At 30.9% G+C, this 20,803-nt stretch overlaps 1 protein-coding gene across 1 annotated transcript; it reads right to left on the bottom strand.

The window, feature by feature from the left end:
• Window positions 1–15,938: 15,938 nt before the first annotated feature.
• Window positions 15,939–19,366, bottom strand: LOC118037386 (uncharacterized). Its single transcript, XM_035043353.2, has 5 exons — window positions 18,571–19,366; window positions 18,108–18,452; window positions 17,622–17,996; window positions 16,890–17,107; window positions 15,939–16,773 (listed from the first exon to the last, which is right to left on the bottom strand). The coding sequence occupies exons 1-5, from the start codon at window positions 18,929–18,931 to the stop codon at window positions 16,528–16,530; spliced, it is 1,545 nt and encodes a 514-aa protein (XP_034899244.1). The 5' UTR covers window positions 18,932–19,366; the 3' UTR covers window positions 15,939–16,527.
• Window positions 19,367–20,803: the final 1,437 nt, after the last annotated feature.

Raw genomic sequence — 20,803 nt, 5'->3', positions numbered from 1 at the left:
GAGATGAGAGTGCAAGAAAGTGAAGATGGGAATGAGGTCTTAGGTTTGTGTGTAGTAAAGAGTTAGGTTGGCCTGTGAGATTGATGGTATTGATCGTTGGATTGTGTCTTTTATTATTTTATTATTTTTTGTCGTCTCGGGTTTTGTGCCTTTGAATCATGGGCAAGAGATTTCGGGAGACAATTTGCTTTATTCTCGATTTTGTGATAAAAGATGGAGAAGATCTGATACACATGATCATGCACGCATGTTCACTTTATTTTATGTGTCCATTTTTTCACTTTTTTAAGCAAGCTAGCGCTCCCTTGCATCTCGAATAAAGAAAAAATTGAGGAAAAAAAAAAAGAACAAAAAAGTCTAAGCATACATTTTATAAAATAGTTTAAGAATTATATGTATTTATAAATATTAAAAAATAATTATTAATGTTAATTAAAAACTAAATTATAAATATATATAATCTTTGTCAGAGGCTGTTAAAAAATTGGGTGGGAGACTTTTTAACCTAAAAAACTATTTTCCTATCTATTTTAGTGTAGAAACACCTAAAATACATTCTTAAACATCAATAAATCAATTCTTTAACTCAAAACATAACTAAATTGGTCTAAAAATACAATATTAAACTGGAAAAACTATTCTTTTTCATTCTCAATCTACTTTTCTCAGTAAAATAAATGGTAAAAAAAACACATCAATGAACTTTTTTTTTTGAATGAAATTCATTAATATCAAAAATAAGTTTTTGTTGCAAAAATATAGACAACCAATGACCTTTCCTCTCATCTTCTATTTCTCAACGACTTAATCTTTCTTATCACTAAGCAATGGAATTAAATATAAATAAAATAAAATTTTAAATTAAAATATATAATTTTCAAACTAAAATGATCAAAATAGAATTTAAAAAAAATCTCAAGGCAATTCTCCTCAAAAACACGTTGAAGGAACAATGCTGGGTAAACAAAATAGGGTGTACTGTTCACTTTTAATTTTAGCTCCCTTATTTTAAGTTTTTTTAAAATAATAAAATTGAATTTTTTTTTTTTTTTACAAAATCAAATATCAATTTAATGTCAAAATTTCTTATACTTTAATAACTTGATAAAAAAAATCAAAATAAATTACCAAGCTTAATCTTTAATTAACATAATATTAAAAAAATGAGATAAAAAAAGTTATATGATCGAAATAAAAATATTAAAGGACTAAATTTTTTTAAAAAAATCACCTTTAAAATATGCAATTAACTTATGTTCTATAAGTCAAATCAAGAGTTAATTTCGAACACATAAAAAATATATTTGTAATCGCTATAAATATTTTAATAAATTTTAATTAAAATTGAATACTCATTTGACAAATACGATGCTCATGTAAAAAGAGTAAATTTAAAACAAGCATGTGAGGCCAACACACAAAGCCCATGTAAAAAAAGCTACTTTTTTTTTTCAAAATAAAATCAAATAGCACATCGTTTGATTTGGTTCTGACTACCAAAGAGGTGATCAAAAAGTTTGGCTTGGGTTTTTTCATTTAAAGAATCATTTTTCAACATGTTTGCATATAAAAGTACCTAAAAACTCCATTATAACCTCAATTAATTAATCTATCAGCTTAAAAAACACAAAATCAAATATGTTTTTTTATTTCTCAACCCTGATTTACTTTTTCTCGTAATATAAAAAGGTAAATAACACGTTAATAGAACTCATCTCATCAAATAAAAACTTGAATATTAGAAATTGTTTTTTTAATTACCGAAATATGATATATCAACAACTTTTTTTCTCGTTTGTTGTTTCTCTGTGAATTTTTCTCTCTCAAATCTAAAAACTTGAAAATAAATAAATAAATTTTCGAGTCAGAATAAACTAAAAGGATGAAAATAAAAAAAAAATTCATATTAAAGAGATGAAGAAACAAATTTTGCCAAACTTTGGAGGGAAAAAATGCGAAAAAAACACCTATAAATAGTGAAAAAAAAAAAATGACAATCTCTGTCCTCTCTTAATTTCTTAAATTAAAAAAAACAATATATTCTTTTTCATGTAAAAGATGTATTGTTCCTTTACTCAATTACACACACACACATATATATAAAACAATTTAAAATTAAAAAACATTATCAAGTTTTTGCATTTACTCCTCCAACCTACTCAGAACCCGTGGCATAGAAGGGGCAATTTAAAGATTAGTAACTTTCTAAAACAGTAAGAGTGATTCTTTTCCTTTTTACCCTTTATGTAAATTTTTAAGCCAATGCCAAACGAACATCAAGTGGTTCTTAAGATAACATGATGAATAAGTTTTAGCCAAGAAATGTGACCATAATCATCATTACATAAAATTCATTGTATGCATGTTTAAACATTATCCTCTTTTATATCGGTAGTTCTATCTTAATTCATTTCCTTAATAAATAAAATTGGTCTCACCTTTCATCTCACATGGGAGATAATTTTTTTTTGTTGATGAATAGTTTTGAACTAGGTGGATGTCTATGTGGACTCACTTTTTATTTTCATAAAAATTATTGTAAAAATTTATAATATAAAAACTTATTTTTTTAATATTAATAATAAGTTTTTTTTTTCAAATTTAAAAGTATTATTTTTGTTATAATTAAAAGTATTACTATAAAAAATAGTATTATTTTTGTTATAAATATTATTATTTGTGTTGTAATCATCCTTGAAATTCTTAATATAATTAATTATGTTATAAAATATTATTATTTTTATTATAATTTATAGTGTGAATATTAAAAATATTATCATTTGTGTTATAAATTTTATTATTTTTTATTATAATTGATATTATTAATAAAATAATTAATAAATTTGAAAAAAATTATATTATTAATATTAAAAAAAATTATTTGTGTTAAAAAATATTATTATTGTTATTAAAATTTAAAATATTCATATAAAAAATAGTATTATTTGTGCTATAAATATTATTATTTTATTTATAATTAATAGTATGAATACTAAAAATATTATTAGTTGTGATATAAATAATACTATTTTTATTATTAGTAATAATATTAGAATAACAATGGGAAGCGCCATGTGGCACTTGGTCTGCCTTTACACCACATGGCGCTTGGGCTGCCGTAACGAAACAGGCATTTTGCCAAGACCCACGCGCCAGGTGGCGTTGGGTTCTGCCCTCACATTGGATCCGCCCAAGCACCAGGTGGCGCGCGAGTGTACCCAGGCACCTGGTGGCGCTCGGGTTTTCCAAGTGCCATGTGGCGTTAGAGCTATCATAGCTAATCAAGCGTTTTGCCAAGATCTAAACGCCAGGTGGCGCTGGAGTCAGCCCCTTACATTGGATCATCCAAAGCACTAGGTGGTGCACGGGTGTGCTCGAGCACTAGATGATGCTCAGGTTTTTCTAAGCGTCGCCTAGCGTTGGGATTGCCATAATCTAATCGAGCCTTTTGCCAAGACCTAAACGCCAGGTGACGCTCAGGTCTGCCTCTCGCAAGGGCAAGGTTGCCATGCTCCAAGTGATGCTTTGTATGCCCCGCGCAAGGGCCAGGCAGCCGAAGCGCCAGTTATCCTTGTGTGAGTAACGCCAAGTACTCGCTCCCCGTGGCCTGCAGCCCCACCAAAACTTGTGCTACACAATTTTCTCCCCAACCATCCCTTCGATGTCAAATGTTGAAAAGACAACTTCATCCCTCCTCTGCTGTTATTGCAATTCTTTATGTTAAGGGTTGGGCTGCCATTACACTACTCCAATCCACAGTTTTTTATGTTTATGTAAACAGTAACATGTACACTGAGACCTTTTAGTATATTACGTAATTTCAAGGGAAGCTCCCATATTAGATACTATTGGATATGTCACACAATATGCTCTGGGTTCACATTTTTCTTTACATAAAAAACAATGTCTAGGTACCAAATTTCTTTTTAAAAAAATTAAGAAAAACAAATGAATCAAGTTATAACCTCGATCAAGTTTGATAAGTTGGTTTTATTTTACTCAGACAATAAAAAAATTAACAACGATAGAAAATGCACAAAATTAAAAAAAAAAGACCACAAAAACCTAGAAAAAAATACCTTTTGAAGTACATGATTGGATAAAAATAGAAAAAAAAAACCCTAGTTTGAGTCAACCTGAGGTAGTATGACAAATAATGTAACCTAGATAATAAGGGCTAAGCCAACATAAGTTAACCTGTAAAACCTGTGATCCAAGTTATGAGATTAAGATAACATAAAATAAATCTTAAAAGCCAATTTTTTTTTTTAAAAAAAACTAATGTTGAATGATGACATCGAAAAAAAGAGAGTAATAAGCCCAAAAAAATAGACATCGACCTATATAAATTTTTCAAACTCGTGACCTGCGTTATTAGACTGGAAATGCCATACACGGAAAAACAATAAAACTCAATCCTCAAAAAATCAAATATCAAATGATGAATGAGAAAATGACAAAACCCAATCTCCAACAAGATTTTTTTTTTATTATTCTATTTTATTTATTTATTTTTAATAATTATTTTTAATTTGGATTTGTTCTAGCCTATTAGACAGTATTTAAGAGTTTATTTCATTATTGAATATATGTTAATTGATTACTAGTTTAAACCTGTTAGCTTGCAAGCCAAAAAAGAGTTCATTAGAGTTAGATAAAGGAGACTATATTATGTTTTTTTGAGCTAAAATTTCCAGTAGCAAGTTGAAAAATAAACATGAGTTTTCTTTTTGTTTGTTTGTGGCAAAATAACATTTGTTTGCTAGAACAAAGATCCTACACTGACTTATCAAAGATGAACTGGCTTCGTGGCATCATTCACATATTTAAGGTTCTTAGATATAAGGTTATCTCTAGGTTCAAGTCTTTTTCCAATATCTTTAGCTCTTAGTTATATAGTTACCTCTAGGCCAAGTTTCTATCAAACCTAATTTTTATCTTTTCAAGTTGTTATCTACTTCGTTAGGGGTTGCTTGACCATGTGATCAAGAGGCCCACATCAAGCACTTTATATACAATCATTAAAACAAACAAAAAGAGCCAAATCATAGTTTATTTAATCGAAGTTATCCAAGAGTTTCAAATAAACACATATATCTTATATGAACTTCATGAAACTAAAAGCATATCAAAGAAACCCATGAACATTTAATGATTAAACACACAATATAACACAATAGTTTCTAACATCTCAAGCATATAAAACATTAATATTCAAACACATATAAAGCATAATATAGATGAAATTAAAACACAAAGGAAAGAAGTATATCTAGATAAAAATGGTAAATACCTGACTAGGTAGGTTGGGTACTTGAATCCTAATGGTAGGCTATTTCTTTTTATTAAGACCCGTTTTCTTCTATAACCAAAAAACCATCGGTCACTTTCTCTACTTCTTTTATTTTTTTTCAAAAAAAAAATCCTTGCTAATCCTGACTAAAACCTCATATACACACACACACACACACACACACACAAAGGGAAGAGGGAAAAACCATAGCTTAGGACCCTAGCCAATCTACACCTTAGAAAGAAGATCCAGGAATCATCGCTAATGAATAAAAAAGACACATGTATAATAGCCAATATGAGAGCCTAAATGCTCTCATACAAGAATTAGCGAAACGGTTAGTAAGAGCACAAAAAGTGAAAAAAAAAAAGATATACATGTTGTTGTTAAAAGAAAAATCACCAAGGTTGAATGATGCCAAGATCATAGGAGACCTATACCAAAATCAACCTAAAATGATGCCTAAACTAGACAAACCAAAGATGATAAGATGAAAAAAGTTGTGTATATATAAAGGGACTCAAAACAGCAGTGTTTGGTATTGCTAAAGTTCAATTCTATAACAACCTGACTTTTTAAAGCAAAAAAGGGTGGATTTTTTTTCTCTAGATACTTCTCGCAATGACATTTTATGAATGAGTAATTAGGTTCCCTTCCTTATCATGGCATAATGCATATATAGTTCTCATAAATTGACATTCCCATAATATTATATTTTCATATTCATACACTTACATTACATCCTATTGACATACTCATGAATTTACATTCTTGTTCTAGTCTAGTTATCCATGAGTGTCGAACGACAATATTACACAATTAATACCTCCTTTCATACGATCCTCATGTGATTTCTCAACACAACATTCTCATAAACGAGAATACTATATAAATATATTCATAACATTGTATCTATATATTTACACATCTACATTCATGTTCCATTACAGTTTTCATTACAAGTCGTTATAAAAGTATCGAATGGAAAATATTCAGCATAACACTTAAGACATACTATTGCATAGCTCCTTTCAAAATATGAGAGCTCGAAGAACGGTTTTCCTACGCACCTTGATTGTGTGATGTCCTTGTTACAAAAACAACATGGATACAAGAATTGTAAATATTCTAAACATAATAACAACAACTAGAAGGACGTTATCGTTATTTTTTGTTATCAATTGAAGGTGAGTACAATCTTCCATTCACTTCTCATATACACTATACAATCCTCATTATTTCGCTAGATGTATTATCTTCATTCATATGCCTCAACCTTTCCATAAGAGTAGTAGGGTTGAAGTTTAATTTTCGGTCGAGATTAATTACTTCACCTTAACCCTGTTATCCATCTTGGATGCTTTTAACCATAGCTAATCACAATATCTAAACTCGATCATTCGTCTCGAATACCATTAACCAAAACTAATCACAAAAGTCAAACTCATCATCTCTTACAGATACCATTAGCCAAAGTCAGTTGTCATAATCAACTTGACCATTCATCTAGGATGCCATTTATCAAAACTAATCATCAACCACAACCTGGTCATCCATTTCGGATGCCATTAACCGAAGCCAATCATCAAGCACAACGCGGTCATTCATCTCAAATGCCATTAGCCAAAACGAATCAATAATCACAACCCAATCATCCATCTCAGATGCCATTAGTCGAAGCTAATCATCAAGCACAACCCGATCATCCATCTTGGATGCCATTAGCCTAAGCTAATCATCAAACACAACCTGATCATCTATCTTAGATGCCATTAGCCAAAGCTAATCAACAATCCCAACCTGATCATCCATCTCAAATGCCATTAAACCAAGCTAACCATCAGTACAACCCGGTCATCCATCTCAGATGCCATTAGCAAAAACTAATCAACAATCACAACCAACATTTTATAATCAGATTGACATTCGTCAGCAACCCAATTTCATAACAGCTCAATTAACATCTCATAGTCGGTTTAATATTCATCGCAACACAATAATATATCCTCCTCAAATAAGTCATTTCAGAACAATAACATTTTCATCATCATTTCAACATTTGTTAAGAATTCAAGAATACATCATCCATAAGTAAATCATTTCAAAACATTTACATCATACGAGAAAAAGGTGGAAACCACCTACCTATTCCTATAGTGAGGTGTCCTTGTCCGGTAAAAAGTCTGATATTGATTGCAACACCTAACATATCAATGATCGCAATCAGCACATTTGTATTTGATAATAGCATAACTCATCACCATATAATTTTCAAAAATACACATGTTCACATTCAAGTGTTCCACATATTACATAAACATACAATAAGATCATTATAAACATTTACATCTTTTTTGACATGGGAGTCTGCCACAGAAAACTAGCAACAAAACTGCTTTACTAGTGACACAAAATTTGGTTGCAAAACTGATTCGCTAGTGACACAATTCATCAGCAAAATTTACTTATTGGTGTCATACAATTTGTCAACGAAAATTGGTGACATGGACTTGTCAGCAAAACTGATTTGCTAAATTACAGACTCGTTAGTGAATTGATTTCCTGGATCACAGACCGGTAGGCAAAATTGATGACACGAACTTGTTAGTAAAACTAATTTGCCGTAACATAAAATCATCAACGAACTGATTCACTATAGACAACACAATTTATTAGAGAAAAACAATTCGCTGCAACAGCAAACACTAATTCAATGCAGACAACATTATTCAGTAACGGAAACTAATTCGTTGTAGACAACACAATTCGACAATGAAAAATGATTCCCCGTAGCAGCGAACACTGATTCACTACGGAAAACACAATTCGACAGCCAACACTGATTCGATTCAACAACACAATTTAGCAGTGCTGCAGCAGAGAAAAGTGATTCATTAAAGACAATATAATTTGGTAGCCAGCACTAATTCAATGTAGACAACACAATTCTATAGCGAACACTGATTCACTGCAAACAACCAAATTCGGTAGCGAAAACTTATTCGCTGCAGACATAAATTATGGATGAAAATTGAGTCGTTGCTGACTCAGAAATTGTCAACACAACCCCTGTCGCTGTTGATTCAAAAATCGATAGCGGTGATGGAATTGTTTCTGATTTCACTTCTTCCTTTTGGCCAAATGTAAGGCTTACACTAGGCTTTTCTCCTTTATAACATTTCCTAACCAAGACTTGGACACATATCGACAACAATCATAATCCAATTCCCATCACAGGCATGAACAACGCACAATTAAATCTCAACATGTATATTTGATTTAGGTTCTTCTAACCACTAGCTTAAGTTATACAAATTCATTCATCACACAATAAAATCAACGTATAATCATGGGACAATTTCTGTTTAAGCTTTGACATGTTCCTAAGGCTTAATCATCAATACAATTTTGCACACACACTTAGTTTATTTCATTTCTGCAAGCATAATCACCACAATTTGTCACAACCATGTCTTCATTCATTTGACCTATATTCATATAATTCGATCATATTTTTTTCACAAGTATACTCATAATCACAATTTAGAAATACATATTTATTCCCTTGATTCACAACTATAAATGTCCATTCATCATATCAACAAAACCAAAGCATTATATGAAGGCCAACCAACTTTCCATGTTTGTGCATTCAGATTAGCTCATTTGTTTTGTTAAATACTCTGGAATAAGGTCCCCCCCAATCAACCCTGTTTTTATTCTTTTTTATAAACTAGATTTCCTTAACAACTGGTGTAATGATCCTAGGCCATTTTCTTAGGGTTTTCTTCTTTCTTTTTTTCCCTAAGCTCACAAGAATAGATTTAGATGTGGCATGGTTCATACCTCATGAATCTAAGTAGTTTTTGTAAAGAGGTTGATAGTATTCTTCCCTTCTTCACTCGATTTTTTGTTTTCTTTTTCTTCCCTCTCGATTCTTCCCTCTAATCAGCTTCCCATCGATTCTAGACTCCCTTTCCTTTCATGTTTGTAGGTGTTCAATCCTCCCTCTAGCTCCCCCTTCTCTCTCTCACGTTTAAGGGGGCACATGCAACAAAGTTTGTTTAGCTCTTTTTGGGAAGGAGAAAAAGGCAGGAACATGCAACTTATTTTGAAAAGAGGGAAGGGAGCAAAAGTATGCAGCTCATTTTGGAAAGAGTAAATAGTCACCCTTTCTCTCTCCTTGTATTTATAACCCCCTATAAGTGTGCTTGGGTGTTTGGGTGCTGGACTTAGGCTGTCCTTATTCCCCTTTTGGGTTATCTTGGGCTGGTTTCTATTCCCATTCTACCCCAGGATAGGCCGGTCTAACACTAATTTTTGTTAAGATTTACAATATTGCTACCGATTCATAAATTGACAGCCAAACTATGCCCTTACCGATTCAGAAATCGGCAACCAAAAACTTTGCCACTATCAATTTATGAGTCGACAACAAAACTGTGTCATTGCCGATTCAAAAATTGGCAGCCAAACTGTGTTGCTGCCGATTTAGAAATCGACAGCTAAAAACTATGTCATTGCTACTTCAGAAATCAGAAGTTATGGTGGAGTCATTCGGCTTTACTTTTTTTTTTTTTACAAATTCGATCCTTAATCTCTAATGCTTTTTAGCTTTTAATCCCATTGAAATTTTAATTATGCAATTAAAGGTAGAAATCAGATCAAATCAATGCAAGTTTTTCAATCCGATACATCCTTTGGTTTTTTCCCAACTTTCAAAATAGTCCCTCATTTCCAAACTTTTTAATTGAAGTCAAAACTAGTTATAAAAGATGAAAATTTATTTAATTAAGCCCTTGATTGAATTAATAAGACCTTTTAAATTATGCCAATTCAACACATTGTTCTTTAGTCCTTTAATTCCTTCCATTATAACCAGGTTCTCTTTAATTGCACCCATAATGTGCCTTCCAAACAAATAAAAAAATATGTCATGTCCCATAAAAAACCTAAGAAATTTTGACCAATTGATTGATATATTTTTTTTATTGTTTATGAGTTTTTGGCTATTTTTGGGAAAACCTTAAGGTAAAATGTGTTACAACAAATACAAGCATCATTTTTGTCATTCCTTGATTAACAAATTATATATGATAAAAAAACACATTTATAATGTTGACATCATCCCTCTTTACTTTAAGAATTAACTCTGAGTCATTCTAGTAATATAATATGATATAATATGTACTATATTATCTAAAACATTTAAAAGATCTGAGTTTTGTGATGGCTTCACCATTCATATAAATATTGAAACTCCTACCCAATTCTTTTAGATATCCTTTAAGTTTTTTTTTTCTAACTAAAAAACATAGCTTTCATCTATGTTTAAACCACCCAAAAGTTTTTTTAAAAACAATAAACAAAAAGTAACTCATAGAAAAAGGGGTTAGGGTATCGATCTCACCCTTCTACCTCCTTCCCAATATGATGTCTTTAAACATCCAGACACCTAGAGACATCCTTAAGCCAAGTACCAAGAACAAAATATTTCTTTGTCATTCATTAAAAACACACACACACACACACACACACCAAGCCTCTCTCTCTTCCTCTCTCTTATTGTTCCTTTTCTCCCATTCACCCATAAAAAAACTAATTTCTTCTCATATTAGCTTCATGTCATATTGGGTTTTTTATTCATTTTTTGGTGATTTCAATAGGTTAAGATTGATGGGGCACATTATAATTTTAATATTTAGTGTTCAATCAATTGATTTTTTTTTAAAAATACACATCTTATTTTTTTATTAGGTATGAGGTCAATCTCAACTCTTGATGGTTAGTTTAATTTCATAATGTTAATAAATTAAACTAATTGGTAATTTATTATGTTAATTTGGGCTTGCAGTCATAGGTGTTGTTGATATAAGAAAGGAATTTAAGATTTTTCATGTTGTTTAATGGGGGTTGGTGGATGCTGAATGGTTGTTACCATGAATTTAAATGTTTTGTTGGCGCTTAAAGATAACAAAGGTAATTTTGAAGGACATATAGACAATACAGTTCCCTTGAAAAATGGTTTGATTTCTATTGAAACTGCTTGATAGGAATTATAAATTCTATTCTTGCATTTTGTTTTGAGTATCTTGAGTTCGATGAATATTTTTTTATTCTAAATTATGCCATGCTATGGTGATTAAGGATAATAAGGAAATTTATTTGAGTTTTGTTACTATGAAAGAATAAAATATTGCTTTGATGTTTGTTTTGACCTTTTTACATTAAGGATCTTTTTTTGACTACAATTTAATAATTTGATTACATGTAAAGTGCCATCCAATTATTTACAAAGTTATTCAAACTAGGTGATAATTGTTGTTTATGGAGAAGTATGATTTGAAACAGTTGTAGCTATATGGAACTTTGGCGGTGGATACCAATGCATTATATTGTTGCAATTGGCGACTACGTATTTTGATTGATTAGAATTTATACATTATTTTTTTGTTATCTTCTCTCATGGGTGGTGCTTTAGGAGTGGCAAATAGATTTTTGCCTTAGAATACATCACCTCTCAACCTCAATAGATAAAAGTCTTAACAATTATAGATGAGAATTTTTATATAATCAATTCAATATTTTTTTAGGTTATTATATAGATGTCTTTATGCATGCACGTTGTAACAAAAGGTGGGGAAATTTTGTTTCATTATGCATGTCATGTGTTTTTAAAATATGACTTTGGTTTCTTGGAGCTTGGTTGTTAGGAGGAGAAGAAATATGATTCAATTTGACAAAAAGCTTAGGCTAACAAGGAGCACATTCTACAGGACATGATAGTTATTTTGTTTTAGTTTTAGTAGCACAAGGAGGTTGCTTTGAGAGTTAAGGTAATCGTTTTGTTCTTTATTTTAATTTATTAATTGTGGATTTTTTGTGCTGTGTGCTTGATGTAATGCTCAAAGAAATGTTGTCTTCATGTTTAATTTATCATTTCTATTAATTTTTTTGTTTTATGAGATTAGTTATTTCTTAGATTAGTTCAAGAATTATTTTTGTGAAGGCTATGAATCCTATCAGCCTTTCGTTGTTATGACTTAAGAGAAGGTTTATAACCTCTCTCTTTTTAGATTTTGAAATTCAAAAATTAAGACCTAATTATTAATTTATTATGTTGTTATCAGGAAGTTAAAAGAAAACTATTTTTACCATAATTGGATGGTACTTATGGAAACATTTGTAATAAAATTAAAATGGCTATTAGTTCATTTTCTATTTATGATTGCTCTTAGAATTGTTTTTATTTATTTTTATTGTTTTTAAAGTTGATTAATGCTCAATCTAATATGAGTGGATGTAAGTCTTAGGAATGTTTGATATGGTTATGTTAAATTTTTTTTTTGTTTTTTTTAAATGCAATCATCATAAACATAACAAGCAAGACATTTGTTAAAAAAGAGATAAAGTTCTCATTGTCAAATTGAATCCTAGCTTCAAAGATCTTCGTAATTAACCAGTTTTTTAAAATGTTTACTTGTGAATGGTTGTAACAATTATGTTGGAAATTGTTGTGCATAAAGCCTTGAGACGTCTATCTCCTTTAAATAGGGATTTTGACGATATAGTGGTGACACAATAAGGATTTGATTATGGTATCAAAACTTGGAAAAATATGTGACATACATAATTGTTCATCGAGTTATGTTTTTAAACTAATTTGTTTAACAACTTCTGTTTATTTGAACTCCTTTCATTCAAGATGAATATATAAAAAAGTTATTATGCGCTACTTGCAATGAAATTTGTTAAAAATTTAGGTTTCTTTAATCTATTATTTAGAATAGCCTTTTATATCCCATCTTCTTTACATAGACGTGATCACCTCATTGTAATCAATGATGAGCTACATGTTCATCGTGATGGCCACACAACACAGCGAAGCGTGGGAATGCCAGCTAGAACACTAAACCACTATTTTCAAGTGCATTAATGAACACCTTCACAAATAACACATCTTTCATTCATTAAAAGGTTTAAATGAATTTGAGATTCACAATAAAAAAAAATTATTATCAAGGAATAATTATTATTGTACTTGCCTTGTAGCCAATCAATTGGTTATGTAAAACATATTTATTATTAGTACATGCTTTTCTTCTATTTAATATTAATTTATGTTTGATTAATGAATCTAGAGTAAAGATAAAGTTTTTAGAATCAAGGTCATCAAAAACGGATTTTTTCCACAACACATAAAATGCATTATAAACTTGGATAGTAAAATCACAAGGAAATTTTTTCCATTCATAGTTCAAGCATCTTAAAATAAATGATTCAAATAAAAATTCATACATAGTTCAAATAACTTAAAAATAAAATACAATAGTAAAATCACAAGGAAATTTTTTCCATTCATAGTTCAAGCATTTTAAAATAAATAATTCAAATAAAAATTCATACATAGTTTAAATAACTTAAAAATAAAATACAATTATTCATGTCCATAGATTTTCATTAGTTAACAATTAACAAACTTAAAACTGACAATTTGCTGGAGTGTCATGTAAACTAAAACTAGCTTCGTTACCTTTATTTTCCTCGTTATTTCTTAGACATTCATTAATATCATTGCCATCTAGAGGATTATTAGTGTCACTACTAGTACTAATACCAATATTGTAACCATTAGTTCTTCTACTAATACCAATACCAATTTTTTCTAACTCAAAACTCCTTGAATTCTCCATATTGGCATCAATTTGAATCTCCAAATCATCTCAAGTACCACGACTCATCATTTCAGCATCATTAGAAATTTTTTTCTCATCACTTTCATCTTTTTTACCATTTTTTCTTCTTGTTGCACTATTAATGACACCAAGTAAATCAAAGTTTGATGAACCATTATGCTTTTCTCTCTTAGTTATCTAAACATCATCAAATGAGAAATCATCTAAAACAACACCAAAATTAACAACTTGCATTTTGACTTGGTTGTCATTTTCAATTTCAGATTGCATATTAAAATACAAAGTCATTTATTTTCTTATGCAAGTAATTTCTTTATTTTGTATGAATCTAAATAAGTAATTCAAATTTATAACTTATAAGATTCTTGTAAAAAATTTAAACATTAAAAATAATAAGATAAAAGAAACTCACCATCTCAAATGCACTCCAATTATGGTCATATCAAGATGAAGTGCAAGTCAAGCTTAGAACCTAAATTGCAAACCTCTATAATTCTGTAAATTCATCCCTATAAGAATCTCACAGTTAAGCTAGAGTGTTTTTTTTTTTTTTTATCCCTCGCTGTCTGGGCAACCTCAATGCTAAACAACTCTTTTACATTCTTGAATGATTCAAGTTGTAAGTCAAATTTGCACAGTTCAATTGCATTAGGCACAATCCTTTCTAGGCATTGATATAATCTAATATTAATGTTGGCATTAACCTTAAAATTGAGATTATAATGACAATGAGGATTCAAATAATAAGTTGTTATATGTAAAGGTCCGTGGAGTTAAATTTCCCATCTTGTATCAATAATATTCCATATAGGTATATAACTAGAAAAAAAATAATAAGAATATCATTACAATCTAGGCAAAGATCAATTGGAAGTATCTCTCTAAAGATATTCATATTAGTAGAGGATAACATGTAAAATAAACAATTAGCAAGATACTTGGTAATTCACAAAACCAAAATTCACTTGTATCTTCTTTTTTGTTTGATCCATTACTTTATATATAAAACACATAGTTGGTTTCTCATTTGAATCAACTAATCAAAGAATTTTAATTAGAGAATATGATACCTTAATACATATAGTGATATAATGCCAACACCTATTGTCCAAAAGATAACTTTGAATTTGTTTCCTTTCTTCTATTCTTGAAAACCTACATGACCTCCATTGTTTAGAAGTAAACATAATCATCAGTTGTATTTTATAATCATTCAAACATCCTAGAGTGAAGTATATAGTAGCTAATCGATTTGTATTGGGCCTAATCAAAACCTTTCAATTTGTAAAGTGCCCAAGCATGAAATTAAAAACAGTTCTTGAATAAATATGTGAGTGAATTCTCCGCTCCTTAGCAACAGTTACTTGATGAACTCTAGCTTCTTCTTAAAATCTTCCAATACAAATTTGATACAATGGTCATCACATGGTGTCCAAAATAACCTTTTTTTTTTTTTTTCTTTTCCATCAACAATTGTCTTGTTGTCTTATAATTTACAGCATTATCGGTGATTACTTACACAATATTTTCCTCCCCGATCCTATCAATAATAGCATCCAACATCTCAAATATCTTATAACATATTAGAGGTATCCACTAATGATAAAAAAAAAAACTTATTCCTTTAATGACTATAAACCAAAAAGTTGCAAATAAAATATCTTTTTTTATTTGTTTATTCATCAGACATTATTGAACAACGTGTTTTTTTTTTTTTTTATTCTAGCTTGTACTTCTTAAGGAGTTTCATTGTTTTATTTGCTTCTTCCTTCAAATACTTGTCTCTAAAATCATTATGCTGCTGTAATAATAGATCTTAATCTACAATACTTTCCCATTTTAGTTCTTAATTTTTAATAGGTTTAAATGGGTAAAACCTCTCATAAACAAAGGAATTTGTAGTCTTCTACATTGTGTGAGTAGCAAGAAAATGAAATGCACATCACATCTTTGAGTGTATATTGTTTTGAGTCAATGCTCTTTTCGAAGTCGGATACATTCATCTAATAATAACCCAATTACAAGATTAGCTTTTCATAATATTGTAAGATCTTGCTTTCTAGATAAATCTACAAACAATGTTTATTATTCCTTTATTTTTCTACCCCACAAATAATGTGCCATATTTGAGGCCACGATTCTTTGAGTGTACCATGTGCTTCCTTTTATTATTCCTCCACTCCATGCATGTGTAAAAGCTTCTCTCTTTTCTTCTTTTGATTCAACTCAAATCCGTTGTAGATAAACCCTAATTAAAAAGCTAAAGCTAACCTTCTCTCTATCTTCATGCCCCTTGCTTTGTCTCTGGTCTTTCACTTTCGTTGTTCACATATTCTTGCAGACATATCTCTTCACTCTTCTATCTTGGATTCCAAATCTTCGAAACCCATGTCTCCAACATGTAGTCGCTTTGATTTGTAGGCCCTCTTCCATGCACATTATTTTACAGTATTTACAAAAGGGAGCCTAGGATATTCATTTTTGTGCAGTCATGGCACATTCATGATCTAGTCATCAAGCAACACAATATGGTGGGGGTCAATGTGCGGGGAAAAAAAGTGGTGAGGAATCTCTTTGAAGTTTCCCATCCAATACTCTCACTTTGCTCATTTTTTCTTCACACCAATGCAATTTTTCTTCACAAATACCAGCCATTCTCAATACCCTAGAGACGAGTTTTAAGTCTATTAGTCCCATCAAAAACTCCATCTCTTCCTCCACTGTTAATTTTCTTTTCCTTAAGCAAGTGCGAGCTCGGCGAAGATCTTTAAGCTTCATCTTTTTCTGCACATATATAGTATGTAGAACATTCATGGATTAATTTCAAAATGATATGCTCATATACCGTTACATGAGAGTGAAAAGTAGGATTATGTATTTATTTATTTATATAAGCTTACTTTTTTGTTAACTTTCTTCATTAATTGGAGAAGAACAGGATCTACCGAACCCCTTCGATTTCGCCTAAAGAATGCCTTCAGAATCTGGCAGGTTTTCTCCTTATCACCCTTGAGAAAATCCATGAATGCTCGGATTCCGTCTTCCATTATCATTAGAAATGCAGCCGATGAAATTCTTGAGCCAAATTTAGCATCATCTTTCTGATCATCTTCAGAATCTTGAAAGAACAAAATAAAAGAAATTAAGAAAGCTAGGCAAATAAAGATACAGAAATGAAAAATAAGTTCCCTGTAACCATACTAAAGATCCAATATCTAGATTTCAGATGAATAAAGGGAAGGGGCAGGAAAAAGAACAACGAAATTGTGAAAATTACATGTAAATGGCTTGAACATAGAAATTTTGACAGCAAATCTTGAATTCAGATCTCATTGTAGTGGAGGTTGTAGGAGTTTAATGGGATGCTAAAAGGTTTTTCTCCTGTCTAATCTAAAGGCCAAGTGAGCCTTCGAATGAAATTATATACCAAAAAAAGAAAAAAAAAAGTTCCTCTCTACCTATTAAAGAAAATTGTGACAATGCTTTGGATATGAACCCAAATTCTAAGCCTTTTGAAGGATAATTGAGTAATTAACATACTCTAATGGACTCGATTCTTTCGTTCTCTCTTTCTTATGTTTCCTAAGATGATGAAATGTATACAGAGGATTAGGCTTTACGTGAATGCATACCTCGATATTCTGGCACCAGGAGTAACTTTGGTGCTAAAAGCCTCATTCTGGCATAAACCTCAGGTCTCCTGCCTTGCTCATAAGGCTCATTTTCGACATATCTCTGCAAAAGGACTTGGAATTGCTGAAACTGTTGTGCAATATGTGCTGGACAACCAGGATCAAAGTCGCATTGCGAAGCTCTTTTTTGTCCAAAGTTCTTGTAGTTCCAATTAAGTGCTTCCCATGTTAAGCAAATTTGAGCTACATAGGCACCTTCCAATTCATGATACGGGTTCTGGCAGATGTCGGAAGGCTTCTTGTTTATGGTAGAAAACTTGTGAACAATCCTATCTGAAATTGATCTTGGATTCACATGGATGGACTTTAGAGACTCTGAAAACAGGTAGCACGTTTGAAATTAATTAGTAATTTGCTATAGTATGGATAAAAAACATATAATTAATGCAGGAAACATTACATTCAATAGTACTCAAATAAAATTACCTGTTTCATGAAGCTTTTGAGCACTAATTCTGTCTAGGTACATCATCTCCTCATCATATTTTTGGAACACCGTGTAGGATTCCCACCTGGGGCAACTTCTTCGCGACGAAGAAGAAAATGGATCTTCGGTTCCCGAGTCCTTGATTAAGCTCCTCCATTCAGAGGAGCTCTTAGAAGTTGAGCCTCCTGTGCACGAGTCACCAAATATTTCTTCCTCATCCTTTTCTTGAACTTGAAGTTTCCTCAGTTCCAATCGGTTTGGCGCATAAATCAGGAACTTTTCATCAACAGAGAAATTTGTATCCTTCAGCTTCTTATTTTCAATTTCTTGATTAATGCAGTCTTCTGCAAGAGAAAACAACATAAGCAATATCAGGAAAAATGGAAGTAGTATAAGTACAACATGTGACTAGTGTAACAAACTTTTCCTAGAGAAGCTAATATGATGCTAGTAGCCATATACCGCCACTGTTTTCGTCACTGTCCATGAAACCACTTTTGTGTAGGTCTTTGGTGATCGGAGCTGTGGGGCCTTGTTGATTTGTGACAGAATCATGAACCGAATCGATATCACTTGTTTGCATCTCTTCTTCAACCATATCTGCGTCACCATGTTCTGATTCTGAACCTGCTGAGGCAAGGACAGAAAGCATTTCATCACTAGCAAAACTATCATCTTGCTCTTCAAGAACGGCCTCCGGTGTGCTTACGAAATCTTCAACATGATTATGATTTGTATGCGTGTTGTTGTTAGGCACAACCTGAATTACTGATTCATATTCACAGCCATGGATTATGTCGGCCACAAAGTTATCTTTTTCCATAGACTGAGCATAGTAGCTATATGTTTCAATTTCTTCCTCCTCCTCTTCATCAGAGAAATTATATTCATAAACATTTTGGTTTCTGCAAAACAAGAAACAAACAAACAAACAAAACAAAGAAAGAAAGTTAGCATATTTTTGTTTTTGAGAAGGAGAGAGGTGTACTTGGCATGAGACCTTTGGATTATAGGATAGCTGCCAATGAAGTTGATGAGCTTAAGGAGCAGAGTGGAGGAGAAGTAGAGGAAAAGAATGAGAAGGAAGGAGGAGCTTGAGACATCGTGGAACAACCTAGCAAGAGCTTCTCTTGAACATGTCATCTTGTTGTTTGTTCCAAAAATGAGTACCTAAAAACTTTGAAAAAACAAAGTGAACTCCTAGAAAAAAGAAGAAAAAAGTGTTCTTTGGTTAGCTTCCATAACGTTTTCTCACAGCTTCTTGTTCAAATTTGGTTATTCTTTGCTTCGAAATGTCCTATACGTCCAACAGTGCCAAGTGTATACCTTCATAGTGGCCTAATCATATATCATGTATGGTATGTGACTAGATGATTAACAACTATATATGTCACGGGTCGGATTAAGTTATTTTGGTTAAAAAAAAGTGTTGTTAATATATATATATATATATATATATATATATATATATATATATATATATATTACTCTTATAGTATGTTTTTTAAGATGTTTTGAGCTTATTGAAAATTATTTTATGAGTTCGGCATACCTAAAAGACTTTATTAATTAATTGATGAAAGATAAGAAATTATGTATTTTATATTTCATACCTTACTTCTTGTGAGATAGTTTTTTTTCACCAAGTTAGAGTTTTATAAAGTGAATGTAGGTTTAATCCAAGTTAAAATACACATATCAAGCTTTTCAGAAAGGTATTGTGGGTAGAAATTCAAGATTATTTAAACCTCTAAATGGACCTTAAAAAATGAAGCCAAAAACCTACTTGTAGCAAAATTTTCTTTTCTCACACTTAACATTGAAATGTTCCTATCTTAAGCTTAAATATTGAGGTGAATCGATTCAATAGTTCAAATCTATCTACACATTCAAGGATATAACTTTTATAAAGAGCTCTAGGTCAAACAAAATCATTTTCAAGATGAATCTCTTGATACAAGATAAAAGACAAGTTTTATCTCCTAATCAGATGGGAAAATAATAGTTTGGGAGTCTTATCTTAAGAAGAAATCTTATAAGATCAAATGGATCTTCTCTATAGCCTGTCACCTTTTAATCTTTAGCTTTAATAGCTTTTCATGAAGGTTGCCTATTGGGATACAAATAGAAGAAGAGAAAAAACAACTAGGATGTTCTTTGTCTACAGTAATTTCAGGAGAGATCATTTTTGCTATTGGAATTTTCAAAGACCATGAGCAACTAATTCTCAATTTTGGTTTAAGGGAAATAGACACCATCTATATTATCAAGTTGTGAAAAGTAATATTGACATTGTAATTCTTTTAGATTTAAGTACTTTTTTTTTTAGAATTATGCTATTAATTTCTGTTCAAGATAATTAAATTGTTTTGAGATGACATGCATGTTTTTTAGTTTCTTTCCATTCATAATTGTTGTTAGGGACTAGAGTAAGAAACAAAAAAAATAACTTGATTGCTGCATGTCTCATTTTAATTTATTATGGAAGAATAAACTAAGTTAAATTGTCAAACTTTTGAACGATTGCTTAGAACAAATTTAACAGACTTTGCTCCTAAGGCTTCTACAAAGTGAATGAGAAATGATTTTTAATATTAAATTTTTTTTATGGTAAGAAATTTATTAGAAAGCTTTGTCTAATTAATTTGATGATAGTCTCCTTGATTCCCTTTAGCTTTAAAGGATATCGAATTTA

Source organism: Populus alba, chromosome 15 (genome assembly GCF_005239225.2).
Source record: "Populus alba chromosome 15, ASM523922v2, whole genome shotgun sequence".
In the NCBI taxonomy this organism is placed as follows: domain Eukaryota; kingdom Viridiplantae; phylum Streptophyta; class Magnoliopsida; order Malpighiales; family Salicaceae; genus Populus; species Populus alba.
Note: the sequence above shows the minus strand (reverse complement) of the source record. Positions and strands in the feature narration are given on the sequence as shown.